The sequence below is a fragment of the Eumetopias jubatus genome, unplaced genomic scaffold, assembly GCF_037043125.1.
Source record: "Eumetopias jubatus isolate StellerSeaLion01/CBP00866 unplaced genomic scaffold, mEumJub1_p1.0 scaffold_8, whole genome shotgun sequence".
In the NCBI taxonomy this organism is placed as follows: domain Eukaryota; kingdom Metazoa; phylum Chordata; class Mammalia; order Carnivora; family Otariidae; genus Eumetopias; species Eumetopias jubatus.
The window spans coordinates 121,325,735-121,351,185 of NW_028274814.1; the positions used below are offsets into that span (position 1 = coordinate 121,325,735).

The 25,451-nt window shown below is 39.6% G+C and overlaps 1 protein-coding gene across 2 annotated transcripts in view; it reads left to right on the forward strand.

Annotated features, from left to right (window-relative positions):
* SLC17A8 (solute carrier family 17 member 8) overlaps window positions 1-11,482 on the forward strand; it is a 45,351-nt gene extending 33,869 nt beyond the window's left edge. For both annotated transcript variants that reach the window (XM_028121643.2, XM_028121644.2), the window contains 3 exons: window positions 3,010-3,120; window positions 7,642-7,769; window positions 9,719-11,482. In XM_028121643.2, the coding sequence (XP_027977444.1) occupies window positions 3,010-3,120; window positions 7,642-7,769; window positions 9,719-10,063 (584 nt within the window). In that variant the 3' untranslated portion in view covers window positions 10,064-11,482. The remainder of the gene's footprint in view (window positions 1-3,009; window positions 3,121-7,641; window positions 7,770-9,718) is intronic.
* Window positions 11,483-25,451: the final 13,969 nt, after the last annotated feature.

Sequence of the window (25,451 nt, forward strand, 5' to 3'; positions counted from 1 at the left end):
TTTTTTTCCCTTACAGATGAACCAATGTATCATTCATAAGTTTTATTCTTCACAAAATGTCTGCATTCTGATTGCTCGGAGGAATTCATTTTTTGGTACAACTTTTGTCTAGAGTGTTAAGGAAGCGTCCCCAATAATCCTGCCCTTCCCCCCACCAGTGCAGCTGACATCTCTTCCTTCTTTCTCGTTTTACAGCCAGATGCCTTGCTATTTAAGACAGGGCATTTCTAAAGCACATATAGTTACTATATAAAACACTAGCAATTTTCCCTTATATTTAATTTAAAATGTTGAAACAAAATTGATAATAAGTAGCAGTGGTACAAAGCCCGGAGTTGAGAAAAACCGCTTTTTCCATTTCATGTGATTCTCTTTTAAAGATTTTTTTTAAAAAAGATTTTATTTATTTATTTATTTATTTATTTATTTATTTATTTAGAGGGTGTGAAAGCAGGGGGAGGAGCAGAGGCAGAGGGAGAGAGAGAATCTTAAGCAGGCTCCATGCCCAGTGTGGAGCCCAATGCGGGGCTCCATCTCATGACCCTGAGATCATGACCTGAGCTGAAATCAAGAGCCAGAAGCTTAACTCACTGAGCCACCCAGGTGCCCCATCATCTCTTTTAATGTACCTCTAAAACAATTACCGATGCTTGCCCCGTTTCTTTGAGAGTTTTGAGAAAATGAGCTCAGAAGTTAAGCAATTTACCAAGGTCTACAAAAAGTGTTTTAGCTTGTATTTCAACCAAACTGTCCTGATTCTGAGTCCCATTTTCTTTCCTTTGCATTAATTCATTAAATATTATTTATTGAATGCCCACTGCATGCTAGCCAGGCTCTGCGCTATATACTCAGTATCTTTGTGGGGGAGAGAGAAACACAAATGAAAAATTGCAAAGCAATGTTGAAAAGTTCTGTAAAACGAGGAAGAAGAAAGAGATGTCAGCTTCAGGGGTGGGGGGAAGGGCAGGACTGTCAGGGATGCTTCTAGAAGAGGCAATGTTTGAATTGGACTTTAAAGGATAGTAAGGTTTGTCCAGAAAAAAGAGTTGTAAGTGGCAGGAGAAGAGTATCCCGAGCAAAGGAAGAGCCTGTGAAAATACGTTAAGGGCATGTAATAAGTGTTGGGAGTAGGAAATGGCTCCTGGATCTGCTTGACTACAACAGAGGGCTTTATATGGCCTAGGAGCAGGGAAGTGAGGGCTGGCAGATGGAACAGCAGGAAAGGCTTATTATGTATGCTATACCAATAATGTGGAACCCTTGACGAAAGTTTTAAGCAAAGGGGCAATGGACTAGATTTGTGCTTTCGAGAGAGAATGGTGTGGAGAATGGGTCAGAGGAGGAAGAGATGGGGAGACCAAAAGGAGCTGTTGAAGTTGTCCAGGTGAGAGGTAATGGGACCAGGACAAGACAGTGGCAGAGGAGAAAGCAGAGGTCAGATTTGATGCCCATAGATTTGTCTGTGAAACCTGAGGAAGAGTGAGAATTATCCAAGGTGATTCTGAGATTTGTACGTTTGACTTTTGTTGGCTTTTTTCTTTTTAAGATTTTATTATTTGTTTCAGAGGTACAGATCTGTGATTAAAGAGGGCACGTTCTGCGTGGAGCACTGGGTGTTATGCACAAACAATGAATCATGGAACACTACAGCAAAAACTAATGATGTAATGTATGGTGATTAACATAACAATAAAAAATTTAAAGGAAAAAAACAGCTAAAAAAATTTTATTATTTTTTTAAGTAATCTCTATACTCAATGTGGGGCTCAAACTCACAACCCCAAGATCAAGAGTTGCATGCTCCACTGACTGAGCCCTCCAGGTGCCCCACTTTTGGTTGACCTTTGGGCTGTGCTCATGTGACAGGCACTGTATTTGATGCCTTATATACTCAATTTCAAATCTTCCAGCATCCTACAAGTTGTATTATTAGCCCCATTTTGGGGTATGAGGCTTCTAAGGGGGGGGAGTGACTTGTCCAGGGTCACATAATTCGTGATTTGTTGTGGAATCTGAGCCCTGGCTTTTGTGACTCTAAAGTCTGGGTTCTAAACACAGGTGGACAGATTAATTTAGAGAGGAAGAGAGCATGATGGAGGTGATATGGTGGTGGTGTTCTTTGTTTAGAAGTAAAAAATAGGGGAACAGAGATTTGATTGAGTATGTAGTTTTTGAGGTAACTACAGAACAGTCGGGTGATGTCTGGAATCAGCAGTCTACAGAATGAAGCATCAATGTCTTTCATCTCCCAGGGCACTTCATATACCTGGAAATGGCACTTATATCATCTTTCTGTCTACTGTTGACTGAACTCGTGTGTGTGTATGTGTGTGTGTTTTGTGAGAAGGAACATCTTCATAATTTCCTCATCCTTTTTTATTGTACTGGATTCACTTATTCAGAATGAAAGGAACAAAAAGTACTTTTGTCCTGCTGTACTTCTGTGCAAATATCTCATGGCTTTTATGAGGAGGCCTGAGAGCTTGGCGAACTTCTGAAAGGGAAGAATTTTGTCTGATGCTTTACAAGAAGTGAGGTGCTGCTTTTTGTTTCAGATATTCACTATAGCTTTCTGGTCATTTCTGGCAATATATATTAGAGTGTTGTCATTTTTTTTTCTGTGAGAGGCCATCACTTATATAATCAAAGGGGGATCATTGACAGTATATAAGAGAGTTTTAGCATCTAGAAATGGCAGGGGCAACTACCCATGAAGCAACTGATAATAAGCATTCCCCATCCTAGAGACATCATTGGGACCCGCTGGAGCCATTCAGTATTCAGAGTGCACCAGGGTATAAATTGGAAGGCTCACAGAACACCTGGGTAATGTTAACATAGTCATTAGTCATGAAGCACCCAGGTAATATTGTAAGCAATGGGCCAGAAGGTAGATACTAAAAACTTAGGTCTGTGGAAATAGGAATAGATTCTTATTTGATAAATGCATGAACTGAGCTGACAGACCTGAAAACAATATATTTTTTTTCCTGCTGTTTCCATTTGCAGGTTTTGGCATGGAGGCAACTTTACTCCTGGTGGTTGGCTTTTCCCATACCAAAGGGGTGGCCATCTCCTTTCTGGTGTTTGCTGTAGGATTTAGCGGCTTTGCTATTTCAGGTGAGGTGTCCTTTGGTTTTCCAAATCTTTTCTACAGATTCAGCGAGTCTTGGGAGGAAGGAAGGGAAAGGGAATATTGTATCACTTTCCTTTAGTAGCCAGGCCGTTCCTAAGGAACAGGCTCCTGGCTAGAGAGTTTCATCATGTGGGAATGACTTTGAGGACTAGGCTTAGGAGCCCAGTCAAGCTGGAATTGTCCCTACTTCCCTGCTTTGAAAAAAGACACAAAGTGCAGTTAACCCCCCTGAGCCGTGGGCAGAGGCACAGGCACGTGTCCTGGTGAAGTGGCCCTTTCATACTGCAGGACCAGGTCATCCCACCTCACAGAGGCTCTTGTGACATTTTCGATCCTCACCTCCAACTAGAGAATGGCTAATATTAGCTCAAAAGTCTGGTGATGTAGTCATTTGACATCATGTTATAAAATCGGAAGTTTTTTTTTTTTAGAGTGGAAAGATTCTTCAGATTTTGTCTTCTCCATGGCTTTCATTTTCTCAAGAAGGAAATGCAGGTCCAGAGAGGGGACGTGATTTTCCCAACAGGTGAGAGCAGGGAGTAAGAATAATAATGATGCTAGTGAGAGCTAACCTTGACCGAGCACAGACTCTGCCTGGGACTGTTCAAAGCCCTCTGTAGAATTCTCACACTACCCAAGGCGGCATCAGTCTCCCTGTTTCGCGGGAGCGGAGACCAGTCTCCTTAGGGCATGGGAAAGGCCAGCGCGCTGTCCCATCATGTTTTTGGGCTTCCGAAGCGCCCTATGAACAACTGGACGAGAAAGTAAAATTTCATTGTTCTCCTACCTTTAAACCAGACTGACACCCTGACAGTGATCACCCACTGGAAGATTTACATGGACTGTGTGTATGTCACACCACTGTGAAGCAAGTAGGTAATATCACTAGTTCACGGACGAGGTACCTAAAACTCAGAACAATCAGATATTTTTCTACTGTCCTACAGTTGGTGGCAAAGGAAGAAGTAAAGTGCAGTTCTGGCTGGCTCCAAGCCTGTGCTCTTTCTACTGTTCTAGGCTGCCTGAAAGATCAGAGTAAGAATATCCCGGAACAGAAAAATATGGAGCCTCTGATAGTTTTTTCAACCACCCTAAAATAAAGCCTTGATCTTTTCAAAATAAATAGAGCTGTTGGACAATGAAATTGGGGCAGGGGGAAAGTCTATTTTAAAAGTAGCATGCAGCTAAGAACCTGGGTTTGGAGGTGCATAGACCTGATTTCGAGGCCTCTGTTTACTATTTGCTATTTATAAAATAAAAATGCTAAGCTATTTAAATTTTCAAGCCCTGGTTTCCTCACCTAGCAATTGGAGAGGTATAATGGCAGCCTCACAGGGTTGTTGGGAGATGGCCATGCACTTGAGATAAATCATGCATTCACTCACATTTCCTATGAGCCAGGTGCTGTTTGCAGCAGGAGGGTTGTTACAGCAGAAAAAAGTAATCAGATGGTGTCCTCATAAAGGTTACATTCTAGTAGAAATAAAGCATTTGAAACCCTTAGCCCAGAGCCAGATGCACAACAAAATTAGTAAGTATTCACAATTGTGAATTGTGTTGTTCACTTATTATTCACTTTTAGCCTAGGACTTCTCAAACTTTGATGCATGTACAAATCACCCCAGGATCTTGCCAAATGCAGATTCTGATTCAGCCCGAGATTCCACATTTCCAACAAGCTCCCCAGTGCTGCTGATGCTGCTGATCTATGTTCTATACTTTGAGTAGCAAAGAAAAAGCAATCATGACTTGTTTCCACCAGATGTGAAGCACCTTCCTCTGATAGCTCCATGAGGCAAAAAGGATTCATATCCTGTCTCCAGAGATAATGAAATATTTAGGCTCACATTGTTCCTGGATTGCCAATTATACCATGATCAGAAGGAGAGAAACCCACTATACCAAAACACAGCACCTGCCTTTTTTTTTTTTTTTTTAGCACTTACTCAATGCTAGTGACTTTTGGACATGATCTCGTTTAATCCTCCTGACAACCCAGTGAGAAGGATATTGCTACATCCATTTTACCAGTGAGGACACTAGGGCTTAGTGAGGTGACTTGCCCATGTAAATTTCCTGGGATTGGAAAAAAGGTTTATATGACCTAACAGAGACACTGTGGGAGGGACAAGGGCCCTGGGGGCAAGGATTGCTCAGGATCTGCTATCTACCCACTTTATAAGGAGTTCATAGGGATGCCAGGGAAGACTGGTACCATTTAGGAACTGATTATCAATAAGAGAGCCAAGACAGGTGAGATTAGGAAGATTTAGGGATGCGTGATGCTTACGTTGAGAAATGTCCTATGTAGAGAAGACAGACTCTCCTAGCTCATGTGCATTTTTTTTGTATCCACTACAAAAAAAGCTATGAGTATCTCAGTTTCTCAATGATTTTTTTCTCCTAAACACCAGGATTGTGCAGCTAGAAATCTAAATGGCTTTTCTCACATTAGCTGAACGCAGATGCCTAGGCTTTGTATCAGAATATAATACTCAACGATCATACTAATTGCTTCTTATCTCTGGGTTCTTTTCTAATAAAGTGTTTATCGCTTTCAAATCAACAGTAAGATTAATTAATCTTGCAGCTGTTTTATATTCTGATTGTCTGCCACTTTGATCTGAAAGAGAAGGTATATTTATTACAAAAAGATTTTCTCAAAATTCTCCCTGAATCGGAGGTAGGGAAAAACAACCAATGAGCCAGATTAGGGGAAAAAAAGATTTTTTTTTAAATCCTATTTTCAGGTTCTTTGCACAAAATAGAGAATTAAAAGCAAGGCAAAGGAAAACAAAAACATGAATAAACAAAACCTACAATCCCCTGCTGTAATTTCAATGGCTCAAATGCGTAATTAAACAATTATTTTTCAAGTGCGTACTATGTACCAGACACATTGCCAGTTCAGGGAAGATAGTGGTAAACAAGACAGATGGATTACCAGCCATAAAGTACATTCATGTTGGTTTTCACTTCTATGTACCATGTCCTTAACATACATTATTTAACTTAATTCTCAAAATAATTTTATAAGAATGATTATGCCAGCTTATAGATGAAGAAGAAGAAGCAGAGAGGTTCAGAAGGTTTAAATCCTTTGTCGATGTTTGCATCTCAATTGGTGGCGCCTGGGGGGCTCAGTTGTTGGGCATCTACCTTCAGCTCACGTCATGGTCCCAGGGTCCTGGATCGAGCCCCGCATCGGGCTCCCTGCTCCGTGGGAAGCCTACTTCTCCCTCTCCCACTCCCCCTGCTTATGTTCCTTCTTTTGCTGTGTCTCTCTCTGTCAAATAAAGAAATAAAATCTTAAAAAAAAAAAAAAAAGCTGCCAGAGACAGGTCTGTCTGACTCTAGAATGCTCCCCTGGGCAACACTAGTAGAGTTGGGTCGCAGGGCCGGTGGTCTCCTCCTCTTTTGGAGCCTAGTCCCTTCCCCTGCCTTTGCTCCTCCCCCTTCATTCTTTATTCTTTTTTTTTTTTAAAGATTTTATTTATTTATTTGAGAGAGAGAGTACCAGCAGGGGGAATGGCAGAGGCAGAGGGAGAAGCAGTCTCCCCACTGAGCAGGAGCCCGAAATCGGGCTCGATCCCAGGACCCTGGGATCACGACCTGAGCCAAAGGACCGCTTAACCAACTGAGCCACCCATTCATTCTTCTCTCTTGATATATAGTGAGGTATTGCCAATTTATTATCTTACCACTCCCAGCAGCATTATCTTCTGATAGAAGACCAAGAGAGGAAGACCTCAAAGAGAGGGAGACCTCAGCCCAGCAGCCGCAGTGGGCGGTCTCCTGGTGGTGGTAGCCGCACTGGTTAGCAGAGCTTAGCAGCTTGCCAAGGACTCTTGCATACGTATTTCCTGAGGCTCATCTCACAGCATCTTTAGGAGTTAAGTAGTCATTTTACCCCCCTATTAGGAGAAAACAAAGGCCTAAAACTTACTGAAATGGTGGAAATAAGATTTGAATCCAGATTTACAGACTCCAAATCAAGTATGTATGTGAAAGTCTTTGGTAAGTTACAGAGGATTCTGCCAATGTTTGTGCAAATATTTGTTATCAGAAAAGGACCTTTCCATTGTGCCATGTGGCCACTAAGACGGGCTTACCTCCGGTGGCCTTTCGGGAGTGAGGGTATTATAAGCCAGGTTTGGTTCTAATCACACTGTAAACAATTAGTATGATTGTTTACTCTGAGTAAATGTGATCCTTTCGATTTTTTCAGTATTGCCCAAAACACTGTTATTTTGGAGTTCCACCTAGGAGCACAGGTGTCATAATTCTCCCCACAGAGAACCCATGGGAGCCACTGCTGATCAATCACAGCACGTTTTTCTGCTATGTGCAGACACAGCTTGACAATCCTCAACCCAGCCATCTCAGGAGAGGTGTCCATTAGTCATATGGTAGAGGGAACCAAATAGATTGATGAGAGTTGGGATAAGCTGTGTAGTTCCCCAAATGTTCTTAACTCTGACTTTGAGGTTTTGGCTTCACTGTAGGTTTTAACGTCAACCATCTGGACATTGCCCCCCGCTATGCCAGCATTCTCATGGGGATCTCAAATGGAGTGGGGACCCTTTCTGGAATGGTCTGTCCCCTCATTGTCGGTGCAATGACCAAGCACAAGGTAATGGTCACCTTTGGGGCTTTGGGTTGCAGTATCAGAAGACTGAACTACTGTGTAAACTTGAGATCTCAAGGCCCTGCCCCAGCCTGTGAATGTGTATGTCTTCGACCTTGGCTGTGTTGTTTGAACTTTCTTCTTCCTTCTTCTTCTTTTTTTTTTAAATTGTTGTTTATTGACGGTAACAGGGCTGATTGATGTTTGGTTCCACATTTCCTCAACTGAGAAGTAAAAGGGGTGTGTGTTGGGATGGGGGGAGGAAAATGAACACCATAGGGACTATTTAGAGACACAAAGAAGAAACTGAGGTGATCAACTCAGGATAAATAATTTACCCAAGATTGTTTTATAATTAAACTTTATAGCCCATTTCTATCTATTACTTAGCATGTTCCAGAGTAAAGATATTAGTGCTGTTATACTTCCTTATTATGAAGAAAATGAACAATACATTAATGGCCTAACCTAAGATCCTACAAGGGTGGGGCACTCAGTCATTTCTGAGCCTTTGTGTATTTAGACGAGGGTGGGTAGTAGAGGAGGATCCCAGATCTACCCAGAGTTCAACCACCGGCCACATGGTTTTTCTTAATCTCTGTCGTTGAAAAGGTTTTAGGATGCTGCTTCCCACAAACAAGAATTTTTTGATTCTATGGAGTTTCTACCCGACTATTTTCTTAGTTGGATTGCCTATTACTAATATGATTTCAGAAAGTCTTCCAGCTTCTTGGAGAAAAAAGTGTAGGTTAACTTTTCTTCTTCTTCTTTTTTTTTTTTTTAATAGAAAAGGAAGGTGGGCTTTGGGGATTCTATAGGCAGAGGATCTGTTTTCCCTCTCTGTTCATGAGATGATGGGATGGGTAACATGACCACTAAATCTCAGATATTGACTTCACCTAACTTTAAACACAAATTCCCATTATTTTTTGATTTACTGTATTTTTCACAGATAATATGATTATAAATAAGCTATTGACAGTCAGGAGTGAGCATTTTCATAGTTCAAATATTATTATGTATCCACCAGCAAGCAAGAAGGAGACCTCTGGTGTTATGCTGAGCGAAATAAGTCAATCAGGGAAAGACATGTATCATATGACCTCACTGATATGAGGAATTCTTAATCTCAGGAAACAAACTGAGGGTTGCTGGAGTGGTGGGGGGTAGGAGGGATGGGGTGGCTGGGTGATAGACATTGGGGAGGGTATGTGCTATGGTGAGCGCTGTGAATTGTGCAAGACTGTTGAATCACAGATCTGTACCTCTGAAACAAATAATACATTATATGTTAAAAAAAGAAGAAGAAGAAGAGAGCAGGAGGGGAATAATGAAGGAGGGGAATCGGAGGGGGAGATGAACCATGAGAGATGATGGACTCTGAAAAACAAACTGAGGGTTCTAGAGGGGAGGGGGTGGGAGGATGGGTTAGCCTGGTGATGGGTATTAAAGAGGGCACGTTCTGCATGGAGCACTGGGTGTTATATGCAAACAATGAATCATGGAACACTACATCAAAAACTAATGATGTAATGTATGGTGATTAACATAACATAATAAAAAAAAAGGAGACCTCTGATATTTAAAATGGTGGGTTCTTAAAGCAAGTTTAATGTAACCTATCATATGAATGGAAACCCCAGTTGTATATTTAAAAGACCCGTGAAATGCTTGTGCATGTATTTTTACATATTGTTTATTTTAAAAATAGTTTTCTAAATTATAAAAATGCACGTTCATTAGTGTTTTTATATTCACTGTAGTGTTAACTTTCATTTTTTAAACACTCAAATTCTGTTTGGCTCCTGGGCATGCATCTGAAACATGCCTTCCCTAGAAGCACAGCACTGCCATTGGGTGTGGGCAGATTTTTGTCCCATTGGAAGCCTCTAGAACAAACTGCTAATCTCTATTTTTGGTTAAAACACTAATTGGTACTGTATTTCCTTGTCTAGACCCGTGAGGAATGGCAGAATGTGTTCCTTATAGCTGCCCTGGTGCACTACAGTGGTGTGATCTTCTATGGAGTCTTTGCTTCGGGGGAGAAGCAGGTGTGGGCTGACCCTGAGAATCTCTCTGAGGAGAAGTGTGGAATCATTGACCAAGATGAATTAGCCGAGGAGACAGAACTCAACCACGAGAGTTTTGCAAGTCCCCAAAAGAAGATGTCTTATGGTACCACCACCCAAAATTGTGTAGTCCAGAAGAAGAAATGGAGAGGACAGAGGAGAGTGACCCTCGATGAGGAAGAGCTGACATCCTACCAGAATGAAGAGGGAAACTTCTCAGATACAGCCTAATGTCTGAGGGGCACTTCCGTCTTCTCTTAACCTAGAGCCAGAAAGTATCCATACCTATTGCCTTTCCCATAGCCCAGCTTGCCAGAGGGTCAAATATGGCGACATTGGAGGTAGGAGAGGGGAGGAGAGGAAAGCTAATCAGCAATAGAGAAAGAAAGGAAAAATATTATCTTGCAATGACATGTTAGGGTATGGAGCTTGCTCCCAGTTGACAAAATGGGGATAAATATATAATTTTTTTTGGATTGGCAGTTGACTCTTCTCAAAGAAGTGTTCTCAAAGTTTCTCAAAGAACTGAACTTACTCAGAAAGGAATGACTAGAAGAATAAGGGAGACAGTACCATGCTGTTCAAAGAAAAATTGAAGGAATTGAGCATATTTGGCCTGGAGCAGAGAAAACAGTACCTGTCATCTCATTTCCGAGGGCAGCCATGCAGAAGAGGGTTTCCTATTCCCAATGAAGCCTACTGCTCATGGAGGCCCTGCATTGTGCCAGGTGCTTTGTAAACATTCTCGTTTAATTTCCACACCACTATGACATACCTTTCTTGTCTTAATTTACAGCTAAGGACACTAGAGCAACAACATATTGATTTGCCCAAGGGCCAGGGCTGAGACTGGTGGGGTCCAAAATAGGTGGCAGTTTTGGGAAAGAAGTTTACACCTCAAAGTAGAGAAGACTTTTTTTTTTTTTTTTAAATAATGAAAACTGAAACTGGAGAGGGTTGTCTTGGGGATAATTCCTGATTTTGGCAGGCATGGGGGATGGGAAACATCTGGGTTGGTGTGAAAACATTGGTATTTATGAGGGGCTGGATTCAAAGATCCTGGGTTCAGAGAGAGGTTAAAACATAACAAAGAAAGAAAGAAAGGAAGAAAAAAAGAAAAGGAAAATAAGCTAGGTAAGATAGCTAAATCTTCAGGAATCTGATGTCCAGAATGGCTGAGAAGTAAACAAGCGCTTGGCTAAATTTTGACCCTTCATGGTATCAAGAATGTAGTTAAATAAATAATGCCCCAAATTACTTATACATCTTTAAGACATTTAGTAATTTAAGAAGTTGTTTCATGCGTTTTTTTGGGTAAAATTCTCTTAGAAGAGTCTCCTGTTTTAAAAAAATATATGTCTTTAGCCATTTCTCCTAGTGATATTTGGAAGTTTTATCAAACTATGCGCAACTATGGTTGAAGTATTCCTAATGACTGTATTTGGAATGTTATTGGGGAAAATCACAATAATATAGTAGTAATTGAAATGAAATGGGAAATGAAATGAAAGCATGAATGAAAGCACCTGTGACAACTAGACCCATAGCTAATGTTGAAAAATTCATCTTTGATTGCATAAGGCAATAACATGGATACTCTCTGGATATATTTTAAAATCTAATGATATTTTAAAATTTAAAGTTGGCATGTAAAGGATTGTTTGAAAATAAAATTACTTTCCTGTTCATTGGTTTTGCAAATTTTATTTCTACTTTCAGAAGAAAAATATAATGTCAAGGAAAAATTATAGATTTACTTGTATAGCTTATTATAAAGTGTTTTTTGTAAGTTCTCCCATATACATTTATTGTCCCTAACTGTACCAGTAGAGTTGCAGTGTATTTTTAAAAAAGAATAATTTTGAGAGAAAAAAAAATTGCCTGACTCTCTAGTAAATAATATCCTATATGTCATTGGTATATAATTTATGTTATCCTGTATCTCTAAATCTCTTTAATGAGTGAATGCATGTAAGTCCCGTAAAACAGTTCCTGGCATGTAGAAAGTGCTCAATAAACCTTAGCTATCATCATCATGATCATCTTGCAACCTTTCTGGGAACTTTTCAGTTGAAAAGAAAGCATGCTTATATACTTTTCATCCATTAGCCATAGAATTTATTGTGAAGGTTGTGCTGTTTTCTAAGTAAAAAAGAAAGAAAAAGAGAGAAATGTATGGTAGCCATTGTTTTATTTTTTTCTTCTGTTAATAAAGTCAAATAACCATTTAAAAAACTCCTGACAATCCTTAAGGTAATATCGTAGACTGTAATACAAAGTTGTATTTATTCCATCATTTAAAGTTAATGTCATATGCAGAAATACCACATTTTGAGAAATCAAAGCATTTAAGGTGACTGTATAACTTTCCCTTCTAATATTAAAGAAAGAAAAAAGAATGGAGCCCTGGGTCGTGGTGTTGAAAATGAAAACACATTATTTTGTTGTGATGGGTTTTGCAAAGGTTGCATTGCACAGATAATTACATTTGAACACCAGGCAGATGCAGTTTTCAAGTCCATGTATATTTTGCTGCAAATATCCATTTGGAGGTCAACCCTTGGAGGCAAACCATAGATTCAGCAGAAGGGAATGGAAAGCCTGAGCGTGTTGGATTCTTGAGACAAGAAATGTTTGACTGTCTCTTTTTAAAGAATGCAAGTCTTGGAGACTCCTAAATATGACCAAAAAAAAAAAATTATTCAAGAAATCATGGCACATTTGTTATCCCTGTGTGGATGTTAAGTTCAACAGGTAAAAACTGGAACATACTGTTTCTCTTTCACACTGCCTCCTTCTGACCCCAACACACTTGTTCTTCCTTCTCTGTTTCTTATCTAAGCGAATCACATCCCTCTATTGCTGGAGCCAGAAATCTTGGAGTCGTCTTTAACTTTTTTAAAAACATAATCCTTTCTCTCTCTCTTCCCTGCCAAATCTATTTAATTTTATTTTCAGTCTGTGGATCAATGTCTTACATTGGTTTTGGAAAAATTTCAGCTATTACCTCTTCTGATACTGCTTTTGCTTTACTTCTGAGCAATTTCTAAGAGTCCAGTTAAATGAACGCTGGACAGGGTGTGGGACAGTCTCTTCCATATCTCTTCTACATTCTCTATATTTTCTAGCCTTTTTCCTCTTTCTGTGTCATTCTGGATATCTGATTTTTTTAAAGTTCTTTATTTCTGATTTTTTTAAAGTTCTTTACTTCTCTCTTCAGCAAAGTCTAATCTGGTGAAAAAAAAATCCATCCACTGTGTTGTTAATTTCAGTTATTGTATTTTCAGTTTGAGAACTTTTATTGATTCTTTTAAAAATCTGCTATGTCTTTTAAAAAATATTTCTAGTTCTCTACTGACATTTTCAATCCTGTATTTTATTTCCTGGAACACAGTAAGCTAATTATTTTAACGTCTGATCAGTGCCAATATCTGGAGACCATGTAATTTTGTTTCTATTTTCTGTGGGTTTTGCTGACTCTTGTTCACATTATCTTATCTCTGTCTATACTTGGTTTTCTCTGTATCCAAAATTGTATTTGAAAAATTGTTTGTAGAGGGGCACCTGGGTGGCTCAGTGTGAGTGTGTTTGAGCATCTGACTCTTGGTTTCGGCTCAGGTCATGATCTCAGGGTCATGGGATCACCCTGTGTGGTCGGGATCCACACTGAGTGGGGAGTCTGCTTGAGATTTTCTTTCTCCCTCTCCCTCTGCCCTTCCCTCTGCTCACGCTTGTTCTTGCCCTCTCTCTCTCTCTCTGTCTCTAAAATAAATAAATAAATAAATCTTAAAAAAAAGAAAAATTGTTTGTAGAAATGATTTTAGGTTTAAAATGATTCCTTTTTTTTCTCTCTCTCTAAAGGATTTTTGTTCATTATTTCCAAGAGCCCAAAGACCTTCCAGTTGCAAGGTCTGAGATCTTCTGGGCCACCCAGATGACTCAAAGCTGGGCTACAGGCAGCATGAAGGCTCTTTTACTTTCAATTCAACTTTATTCCTGGAGTACAGCACTCCAGGGTCCCAACCCATACTACTGTGCTTTACCGGCACCCAACTTTTGTCTCTATAGCCAGCCATCAGACTGCTCAGCTATCAAACACTGGCTTTGTCATCATTAACAAATGCTCCCAGGAGAAAAGTGGCCTCAAATGTCAGGCTCACTTCTCTGGATTTTTATCTTCGCCCAGATGGCCAGATGGTAGCCAGGTAACTTTTCACTTCCATGCTGACTCTCCAATGCTATTGAATAGACATTAAAAAAAATTTTTTTTTTTTTGTTCAGCTTTTCTAGTGTGCAGGTTCACCTGAATTATGTAGCCTGTCATTAATGGATGCTGAACTCCCTTTTAATTTTATTTTCACAAGTTCTCTTGAACAGATTTATCTCCTTAGAGATGGTGTGGTAATAAACCTCCAATCTCAGTGGCTTAATACAGCAAATGTTGATTTCTCTCTTATGTTGCTAATCGAGTGTGGGTTGAGTTGGGTGGCCTGGAAGCTTGTTTCAAATGGTCACTCAGCTATCTAGGATTTGTTTTTTTCTCCGCTCACATCTTATAGTTCACCATTTGTAACATATGACCCCTGATATCACCATGCCAAGAGGAAGGAGGCACACTAGCATTTCACTGCCTCACTTGGAAATGACACTGTCATTTCTGCTTTTAATCCATCCACCTACATTAGCCATATAGTCCCAACCTAATTTCAGAGGTGGCTGGGGAATGAAGGGGAGCCTGTGGATCCCTAGAGTGAACACTAATTACATCTCTACTCAGCTCCAGCCTAGGTTCAGGGTCTTTTGAACTCTCACTTGGCATGTTGAATTAGTCCCCTAACTCCAAGTGCCATAAATGATGTGACCCTGCTATGTGGCATTCTGGAAGATCTGAACTAGGTTGTAGGGAGCAAATTTGGTATGCGAGGGAGCTTTGAGCCTTCTCCACGAGAGGCCACAAAAATACCAATTCATTAAAGTAGAATAGATTCTGGCCTGACTCAAACCTGAGTTAATAGCCTCATGGACCTATCTGAAGGACAAGGAAAACTAAGCCTTTCTTTAGATTTCATGTATTACTATGTCCCAGACCTTATGCTAAGGCCTTTCCATACATGATCATTTAGTTTTCATAGCAACCCCATGAGGAAGGTTCAACTATTTATTTCCAAACATTTATTAATAAATGGTGTTTCAGAGCAGAACTTAAATGCAAGACTCTAGTGGCCATATTTTAATCTTAATTCTTAATTTTTAATCTGTTCTCCACTGCTCCTGGCTGCAGTAATTCCAGACAATGGTGGTTCTCAAAGTCAGGAGTGCCCCAGTTGTTTCAGTGAGGCATGAGCCAGCTGATGGAATGAGCCCTGGTACTTTAGTCTAGACCCACGCACAGGGACAGGTGAAACAGCAGATGAACAGGTGAGATCCCTCTTCCCACCAACTGCTGACTAAAGTGAGATTAAGAACCAGAGGCCCTTGTCTTTTCCCTATTTCCTTGCCTACACAAACAGTAACATGGAAAGTTTGAACCCAGTGCTTACTGGGCATCTGTGTTTTGGTGAGTGTGGTGGGGGCAGGTTCCAGAGGACTGAATTTCTCCCAGGCCAGGAATCCCAGGTATGGAAACACAAACACAAAAGAAATAGTGAAAATTGTATTTAGGAAGTTGAATGGGGCTACATCAGTCTTAACTGACCTCAGCAGAGCCGAGTGAAAAAAGAAGGAAGCTGTTTTGAGTTACCGAGCCCATGGAAGCTGAAGAATTGAAGGCACCGGCACCAGGTACCTTTGGAGGACGGGGAGGGGCGGGGGGTATAGTGAGATCAGAGGAAGGGGGCTGAAAACACAAGGACTGCTTGAAAGTGAGAGTTACCAGATTTCCCAACCCTGCTGAAAGTCCCTGACCAGCTCAACCAAGGAACTGCTTCTCCCTGTACCTAGTGGGAAACAGGGGGTTTATCTTCTGGACGGGGAATCTCTGGACTCAAGAACACCGGTCATAGTTCAATATAAGCTCCAAAAGGTAGAGATTTTAGTCTGTTGTGATCACTGATATATCTCAAGTGCCTAGAACAGTGCCTGGCTTTAATAGTCACTTGGTAAATATTTGTCTAAGGAATTAATGAATGAACCTTACTAAACACAGGGAAATTAATAGTTTGCATACTGAACACTGAAAGCTTTCAGCTGCCTTTGTGAGCTGAACTTCCATAAAGCTGGTGGTCAGGTTTATATCCCCTAGGCAGGAGACTGGAGGAATCCCAGGGTGAGGGGTGGGAACTCCCTAATAGAAAGGCTACAGCCATTGACATTTGGGAGTTCATTTCCCACATCAAAATAACCACTCAATCACTCTCAGTGGAGGCCAACCACTGAGTCCTGCCATGGGAATAGAAATTCCATCATTCATTCATTCATCCTACAATTATTTAGCACTGATAATGAGCACCTCAATAATTGAGTGCCTACAATGGTCCAGAAACTAGGGATAGAAAATAAGTAAACAAAATAAGTATCTGTTCTTATGGAGCTTGCATTCTAGGGGGCAGACACAAAAAATAAGCAGGTTGATGAGTAACTCAAGTACATAGTATATCAGAGGGTGATAAATGCTAAAAACAAACATAAAACAGGGTAAGGGGGATAGGCAGTGTGGGGGTTGTTGGGTTACGTTGAGTGTTCAGGGATAAAATGAACTTTGAGCAGAGAAAGGAAGGCAGTAAGGGAGTAAGGCAGAAGCATATTTGGACAAAGAGTTTCAGGAATTGGAAAAAGCAAGTACAAAAACCCTCAAGGGGGAGCACACTTGTCATATTCAAAGAACACCAGTTCCTTGAAGTTCTGGACACATTTTGAGGGAAGATGGGACATTTACTGGGAGGCAGAAGACTGGGGAGGATCAGGATTGGTGAGGAAGGGATCAGGAAGTGGGACATGTTTGATTTTGGAATTTTACTTGCCTATTGATATCTATGTGGCAATATGAGGTGGACCCGTGGAAACAGTCTGGGGTTCAGGGCAGAGGTCAGACCGGAAGCTGTGTGCTTGTGAGTCATCATAACATCTCACAGTGGTAGTTAAAGCCATGAGACCAGATGAGATCATCAAGATTTGAACATGACTGAGCCCAGGGAATGCTCCTACACAGAGAGATCAGGAAGATGAAAAGGAATCAGCGGAAGAGATGGGAAAATGGGGGGTAGAGGGGAGTTGGGAGGTGGGCTGAGGAACCTTGAGCCAAATGAAGAAAGAAATCATGGCTCAGACAGGGACATGGGGTAAGGACATGATCAGTTGTGTCAAAGGAGGGTCAAGGAAGATGAGGACTGAGAACGGATGATTGGATTTAGCAACATGAAGATTGTTGGTGACCTTGACTAGAGCAGTTTCAGTGTTGTGGTAATGACAAAATCCTGGATGGATGGGTTAAATAAAGGGTGGGCTTTTTATTGTCTATGCAGGGATTAGAATAAATCCTAATCTAAAGGGGAAGAAAAATATTGCATGCATGACACAAAAATAGAATTCTATTTTTTTAAAAAGAAAGAAATATCCAGAGAAGCAGATTGGGCTAGATAAACTCTTGAGTTTGGGACATCAGTTAGGAGTCTGCTGTAATAATTTAGAAATGAGGGCAGAGCCAGGATTGGAGCAATGGAGATGGGGAGGAGAGGGTAGTTACAGGACACTTAAAAAACTTCTTTTCCCTAAAAAATATAATATATGCTCCTTGTAGAAAAATTTCAAAATATAGAAAAATATATTGAAGGGAATAGCAGTTACCCTAATATTATAGCAGATTTAATTATTCTTTCCATTCAGCACATGTGCCCCCAGTCTTTCCTGTACATGTATGTATTTTTGAACAATTTGGGATCATACTGCAATACACAGTTTTATGTTCCGCTTTTTGCACTTAACCTTATATAATAAATTCCTGTGTCTTTAAATATTCTTTGAGAACATGATTTTAAAATAATCACTGAGAAACAATTTACATAGAGTAAAATGCACAAATCTTAGGTTTACACATCAACAGATTTTTACTTATGTATACATACACCGGCGTACTACCCTTATTCTGATTTCTATTATTGTGGGTTAATTTTACCTGTTTTTGAGCTTTGTATAAATGGAATCATATAGAATCAACACTTTTGAATCCTACTTCTTTCCCTTAGTATAATATTTTAAAAATTAATATATGTTACTGTGTTTATCAGTAGTTCCTTTTTTTAAATCGGTGTATAATACTACATTGTATGGATATAACAAAATTTGTTTATCCATTCTCCTATCGATGGCCATTTGGATTTTTTCCAAATTGTGGGGAAGGGGGCTACTGTGAATAAAGCTGCTATAAACATTCTTGTCTTTTTGTCGACATATGTTTTTATTTCTCTAGAAGTGGGACTGCTGGATCATAGGGTAGGTGTATAACTTTGTAAGAAGCTGCCAAATACTTTTCCACAGTGGCTATTTCATTTTACTTTCCCATCATTATATGTAAGTTCCCATTGCTCCATATCCTTGCAGATGAAAACATGATTTTTAAATTATTTTTATTTATTTTTTTAAAGATTTTATTTATTTGACAGGGAGAGAGAGCACAAGCAGGGGGAGTGGCAGGCAGAGGGAGAGGGAGAAGCAGCCTCCCCACTGAGCACGGAGCCCGACATGGGGCTTGATCCCAGGACCCTGAGATCATAACCTGAGCCAAAGGCAGACGCTTAAGCAACTGAGCCACCCAGGCACCCTGAAAACATGAGTTTTTAAAATGGTTGATTAGTATTATTTCATCTTATGTGCCTAGACCAGTTGTTACATGTTCTAGGCAATTTCTAAATTTTCACTATTTAAATAATAGTTTCTTGCTTATAAATCCTTGACTTCATCTGTGAGAGATATTTTCCAGGGAAAATTAACCTGACTTTCCATTTCTACTTATCATTCAATAAGTAACCAGTTGAGCTTATTAGCAGCAACAACAGAACAGATGATTAAAAAATGTGGCTGTCTGAAAAGCGATTTCAAGGTAGCTTTGAAATACATTTTTTTTACGGTTGTTAAAGAACATTTATTTGTTTTGGATGCACACACACACACATATAAGATTTGTTTTTAAGGCATGCCTAAAGATTATTTTAATTCTGTGGTATTTATATTTTTGCTTTTTTATTTATTATTTATTTATTATTTATTTATTTTTATTTCTTTAATAGTTATATTTGAAGAGACTAGCTAACTAAAATTCCAGGGCCTGAAAGTACTTCAAACACAGGAATAGCACTGAGTAATAGTGTTTTTCTCTTATCTTTCCCTTCCCTTCCTTTCTCCGCCCCTACTCTCTCTTCCCCCTTTGTCTCTCTCTCCTGTCAAATGATAAAACTAAGCATTTTATTTACTTTTATTTTAAATTTTTTAAAAACTAAAACAATTCAGTAATGAGTTTGGTGTCCTTTATTCCAGGGAAAACAACCCTCAGATTAGGGGAGTACAGTGCCTCACAAACAATTGGGACACTGTTCCTGAGGGTTTAGGGCAAGCACGAGTTTTAGAGTACATTAGAAGAGGCAACATGGAAATAGGGCATGAGTAGCTAGGAGGTTGGGGATTTTTCTATAAGGCGAGCAGGTCCTATTTTCTAGGGTCAGATAAGCTGGCTAACGCTGAGTTGCAGGATTGTGATTGGTGTGTGTTAGGTTTCCCTGACAAGTGTTTTTTTCTGTATGTGCAGGCTGGCTTGGGTTTAGATTTGTGGTGTGGGCCAGGCCACTAGGGCTGCCTTCATTTTATGGGTCCTAATATATAAATTAACTTTATTATTCCACATACACACATCTACTCATAATGTCTGGATTCTGAAATAAAGTTTGAGTTCAGTCAAATAACTAAGACATACCACCAACTTAAGAGACTTTCAACTCTTTCAGCCATAGCATGTGGCAGAGCAGATGTAACCGCCTTTACCCAAACTAGGGGAGGAGGCTGAGCTTTTCCCCGCAAGGTGAGCCACACATTTCATGTGAAGAGAATATCACAAGGGAAAGAGGAGCAATTATAGTTAGATCCTGAAGCCAAGTAAAGCCACAGTGGTTTCGGATAATGTTGGTGTGTGAGAAGCTACCTGAGTGCCTTGATTTGAGACCTTAAAAGTTCTCAATTTGGGATAGAACACCAAATTTCATAGAACACCCTCAGAAAATATGAAGGAAAATGGTAAGCGTCTATGTTCACTTCTGCCCAGAAAGAGGATCTATCTATATTTTATAGCTCTCATCATATTCTCAAAGTTGTCCATGATCCAAAAGAGGCTAAGGTTTGCCCAGAATGAGCTACAGGTGCTAAATGGAAGGCAACCTAATAGTTACACGATGGCTGTAACTGACATGCCTTTGTGAAAGCCTAATTCTCTCACTCAAGCATCTGGCCTCATCTCCCTTTCTCTTTTCCTCATCTAACTTCCTTTGTTTATTCTCTATTATTTTCCCCCTAGTTCCTTCCTTCACTTGCACTCTCCTTTCTTCACTTTTGTCTGTTTCTATACTCCTTTTCTTCTTCTTTCTCTACTGTCATAGACTGAGTGGAGGAGCTTGGCTTCAAGTGGTGGGGCTATCAGGTAGGTGAGAACTTCTCTAATTTATTTCTCTCCCATCCTTTCCCACTCTTCTTATAAGATATGATTATAAGACATTGGAATTAAATAGGTAAACTCATTTTGAAAGTACTATGCATATAGTTTTCTTTCAAGCCATATACCATTTGACCATAATATGTGATCAAACATGATGATGAACACCCCAGGAAGATAATGTTAACATCCTTGAGAAATTAATGGAAAATACTATGAGGTACTGTGAATAAATAGCCATGAAGCTTGGTTAAATATTATCACTTAAAGAACCATTTACAAAATCATGCTATTTATATAACAAAAGTGAATCCTATTTCTCTGCAGATCAAATAATTAGGCACAGCAAGAGCAAGCATCTTGGCTTTTACTAATTACAGAATTTTTCCACAAAACAGCTTTTTGTATTTTAAGAGTGCTGGTTGTTTTAAAGTTGTTTCCGAGATTGTACGTTCAAAGACCATCTTTTAATCTTTCACATTTTTAAGAATGATGTAATGCTTCCTTGATTATTTCAGCATAACATAGAACTGAAACTCCAGTTTAGGGTTCACAGATACTTCCTTTTTAATCTTCTTTAGAAACACATTTCATAATGAATTCTGGTCTAAAACGCTATCCTAGCTTTCATCAGAATTTTTCTCATACTGTTCTTAGCTGAAATGGGGTAAAGAGTCAAACGACTTTTGGCTCCTTTTTTCGTCTAGTATTTGTGGTTTCACATGGTTTTAATATGCTTGAGGATAAGATTTCATTTTGAAGAGAAGGGTTTAAGACCCCTGTGGTCTGACATAGACCTGTAAGCAGCACTCTCTCTAATGAAGGCCATAATATTTTTATCTTTTTAAGAAAGATTGAAGACCATTTTTTTATTTGTTTTTATTTTTATTTATTTACTTTTTGAGAGAGAGGGAGAGAGAACATGTGCATGTGCAAGCAAGGGGAGAGGGACAGAGGGAGAGGGAGAGAGAGAATCTCAAGCAGGCTCCATGCCCAGCACGGAGCCCATGCGGGGCTTGTTGTGGGTCTCACTCCCATGACCCTGAGATCATGACCTGAGCCAAAATCAAGAGTTGGATGCTTAACTGACTGGGCCACCCAGGGGCCCCGAAAACCATGGTTTTTACAGATGGATTCATCAGTGTATTTGGGATGAAATTGGTTTTTAAATGATAAAAATTTGATTTTGCTCCTTATTTAAAACTCCAAAGATTTCTGTAGAGCTTGTCTATCACTGCAGAACAAGCCACCACTAAATTTTTATGTTTTTGAAACAAAACTGTGTAATGGCCCACACTTCTGTGAGTCAGCAATTTGGGTTGGGCTCAGGCAGGTGGTTCCTCTGCTGGTCTCCCCTGGAGTCACTCATGTGACTTCAGCCATCTTGTGTTTGATGGTGTTTGGATGGTCTCATCTTCCAGTTGGCTGGTGGCTTCCTTACATGGACTCAGGGCAGTATTATAAGGAGGAGAGTATGGAAGCTGCAGGGCCTCTTGAGGCCAAGTCTCTGATGTCCCACGATGTCACTTCTGCCACATTCCCTTGGTTCCAGGGCCAGTCTCCTCAGTTCAAGGAGAGGGAAAGTAGACTTTACCTCTTGATGAAAGGAGTCTCAAAATCATTTTGCAAATGACAGAGATGCAAGGATTATAGTGGTCATCTTTGCAAACAATCTACCACAGCTTCTCATCACATTTAGAATAAAAACCAAAATTTTGCCATGACCTACAAGTTGCTACATCATCTGCCTTCCTTAACAATCTTGTATTGTTCCATGCTTCCCTTTATTCATTGCCCTCTTTTCTGTCACTCACCTTGTTCTCTCTGCCTGAATTTCTCCTTCATATTTTGGCTTCTCTCATCATTCAGGTCTCAGTTAAATGTCACTGAAAATCTTTTTTTCTTCTTAAAACCACTTTATTGAGGTATGTAAAAAGCTGTATATATTTAATATGTACAATTCTATGAGTTTGGGGATAGGTATACATCCATGAAACCATCACCTGCATAAGACCAAAGACATGTCCATCTCCAAAAATTTCCTCACATCCTTTATTATTATTAGTGTGTGGAACACTTAACATAAAATCTACACTTAGCAAATTTTAAGTATACAGTATAGTATTGCTAGCTATAGACACTAAGCTGTATAGTAATCTCCAGAACTTATTCATGTTGCATAACTGAAACTTTGTACCCTTTGACCAACACCTGCTTGTTTTCCCTGCCCCCACTCTCAGCCCCTGGTAACCACCATTCTACTCTTTGCTTCTGTGAGTTTGACGGTTCTAGATTTCACATGTAAGTGAGAGTTCTCATAATACTTAAAGTTACTCTGTCTAAAGCTATCTCTTCCAACTCTCTTAGCTCCTCTTTATTTCATTACCTATTTGCTTTTATCTATTTTTAAAATCACTCTCTGAAAAAATATGCTTATTTTCCCACTGCAGTATGAGTTCTATGGGAGTTAAGGCTTTGTCTGTCTTGTTTATTCCTACATATACCAGGATAAAAAATATGCCTAGCGTAATGGGTTTCAACCTTGGTGACACTTGAAATCTACCCAAAGGGTGTGGAGTAATGCCCAGACTACACTCCGGATAACTGGTAATGTCAGCAGATCCCCAAGAACAGCCAAGGTGAAAGACTACTGGTCTAGCCTGAGAACTTCACAGAGGAGCAGGAACCAGGGCTGGGTCTTAAAAAGAAGGCAAGATTTAGAACAGTGGAGGGAGGAAGAAGGCCTCCCTATCAGAGCAGACATAAGATGAACAAGGAAGAAAGGAAAAGGACTGTTGTAGAATTAAAAAAGCCAGGAATAGTCTGGTAAACTTGATTCAGTAAACGGTTGGTACATCAACCTTTCTTCCTAAATTTTCTAAGCTAGCTCTGATTTGAAATACTGTATTCCATTTTCCATGTAAACCAAAAAAACATCTTTTAACATTTTAGCATCCAAACTCCACTTCTAAGGCGGAAGCAATACAAAAATCATAGACGACAAATCTCTTTTTGTTTTCTTTAGAAAATACATTCTCTGACATGGGAAATGCATTGAGTAAGCAACTTCAGATTCTTAAGTGGGGCACAGGAGTGATGAAAGTGGTGTCTTGTGATTGTTCTGTTAGAACAGATTGGAGATTAAAGAAAGGAGGGAAAAGAGGTAGGTACCCCAGCAAGGCTGATGCATTTATCCATGTGAAGTAAGGGTCATGGTGATAGGGACATATAGTCAAGGGTAGATGTGAGAGGCATTTGGAAGAAAGAAACAAATCACAATCACAATCCACTCTCCTGGATTAAATTATTCTGGCTGACCGTTGACTAGTTTCACAGAATTGACTTTATTTAGTGCTGCGTGTTTCCTGAGGGGAGGAGGGTGACTGAGCAGAGAGCAGAGAGAAGTAATTTTCTTGGTTGTGCTTTCCAAAAGCCAAAATCTCTTATTTAAAAAATTGAGATTAATTCACATACCACAAAATTTACTCTTTTAAAACGTAAGATTCAGTAGCTTTTAGTATATTCACAAAGTTATGCAACCAACATCATTGTCTAATCCAGAACATCTTTTGTCACCCCAAAAGAACCCTGTACCCATTAGCAGTTGCTCCTCATTCCCCCTTTCCCCATCTCTTGGCAACCATTAATCTACTTTCTGTCTCTGCAGATTTGCCTGTTGTGAACATTTCATATACATGGGATCATATATGGCCTTATGTGACTGGCTTCTTTCATTTAGCATAATGCTTTCAAGGTTCAACCATGTGGTAGCATGTTTCAGTACTTCATTCCTTTTTATGGCTGAATAATATTTCATTATATAGATATATGCCACATTTTGTTTATCTGTTCATCAGTTGACAGACATTTGGGTTGTTTCCACTTTTTGGCTATTATTAGTAATGCTTAACCTCTGCATCTTTGAGATAGCCTTTACTACTTTCATGAGCCCTTTATATTTTAATTTTTTTTAAAAAAGCAATTTTGGAAATTTTTATTAAAAGATTTTATATTTAAGTAGCCTCTACTCCCAAAGTGGGGCTTGAACTCACAACCCTGAGATGAAAAGTCACATGCTCCACTGACTGAGCCAGCCAGGCATCCCTCCTGTGCCTTTTTTAATATTTCAGGGTACTACTGGAAACATCCCACTGCCTCACACAACTGTTAGAATGATGCCATTAAAATGAAGATCAAGCCATTGCTTTTTTCAAAACCTTTCAATTGTTCTCCTCTCACTAGTAGTAAAAACTGACCCTAAGCACAAATTCCAAGACTTTCTTTGATCTATTCTCCTGTGTCTCCTGCTTATGTCCTTTGTCTTAGCTGTCCTGGCCTTCTAGTTGCTCCCCAGAGATACTGGGCATGCTTCCTCCTCAGTGCCTATTCCTCTTCTCTCAGATGTCTCAAGGGATCACTCTGTTACCTCCTCCAGATCTTTGCTCAATTGTCATCTTCTCAGTCAGAACTTTTCTAACCTTACCATTAAAAAGAGCAACCCTGTACCCCTACCATGTTTTGAACATCCCATTTTCCTTCCTGCTTTATGTTTCTCTTAGAACTTATGCTATGTATATATTTTATTTATTTTTCTTCTTTATTGTATCTTCATTAGAATGTGAACTCCACAGGGATAGGAATTTTTGTGCATTTTGTTCACTGCTTATTGCAGCACCTAGAATAGCGTCTGGCAGATAGTAGGTGTTCATTAAATCTGTGTTGAATGAATGAATATACTTCCAGTTAGGCTGCTCAGGCTGTGTAAAACCTCACATTTCTTTGTTTGTGGCTCAAAGGATAACCATGCAGTGTGAAAGTATGTCTACCTCATGCTGATTGGAAGTTCCAATGAGTGTAAGTCTTTGACTATACTCACTAGTTTGTCTAATGTAAAATATAGGAATTATCACTTGATATATCAATTTATTTGGTAGAAAGAACTTTGGAGACTTGGGTTTATGTGGGGGAGGTTGTGGGAAGAAAAGGGGG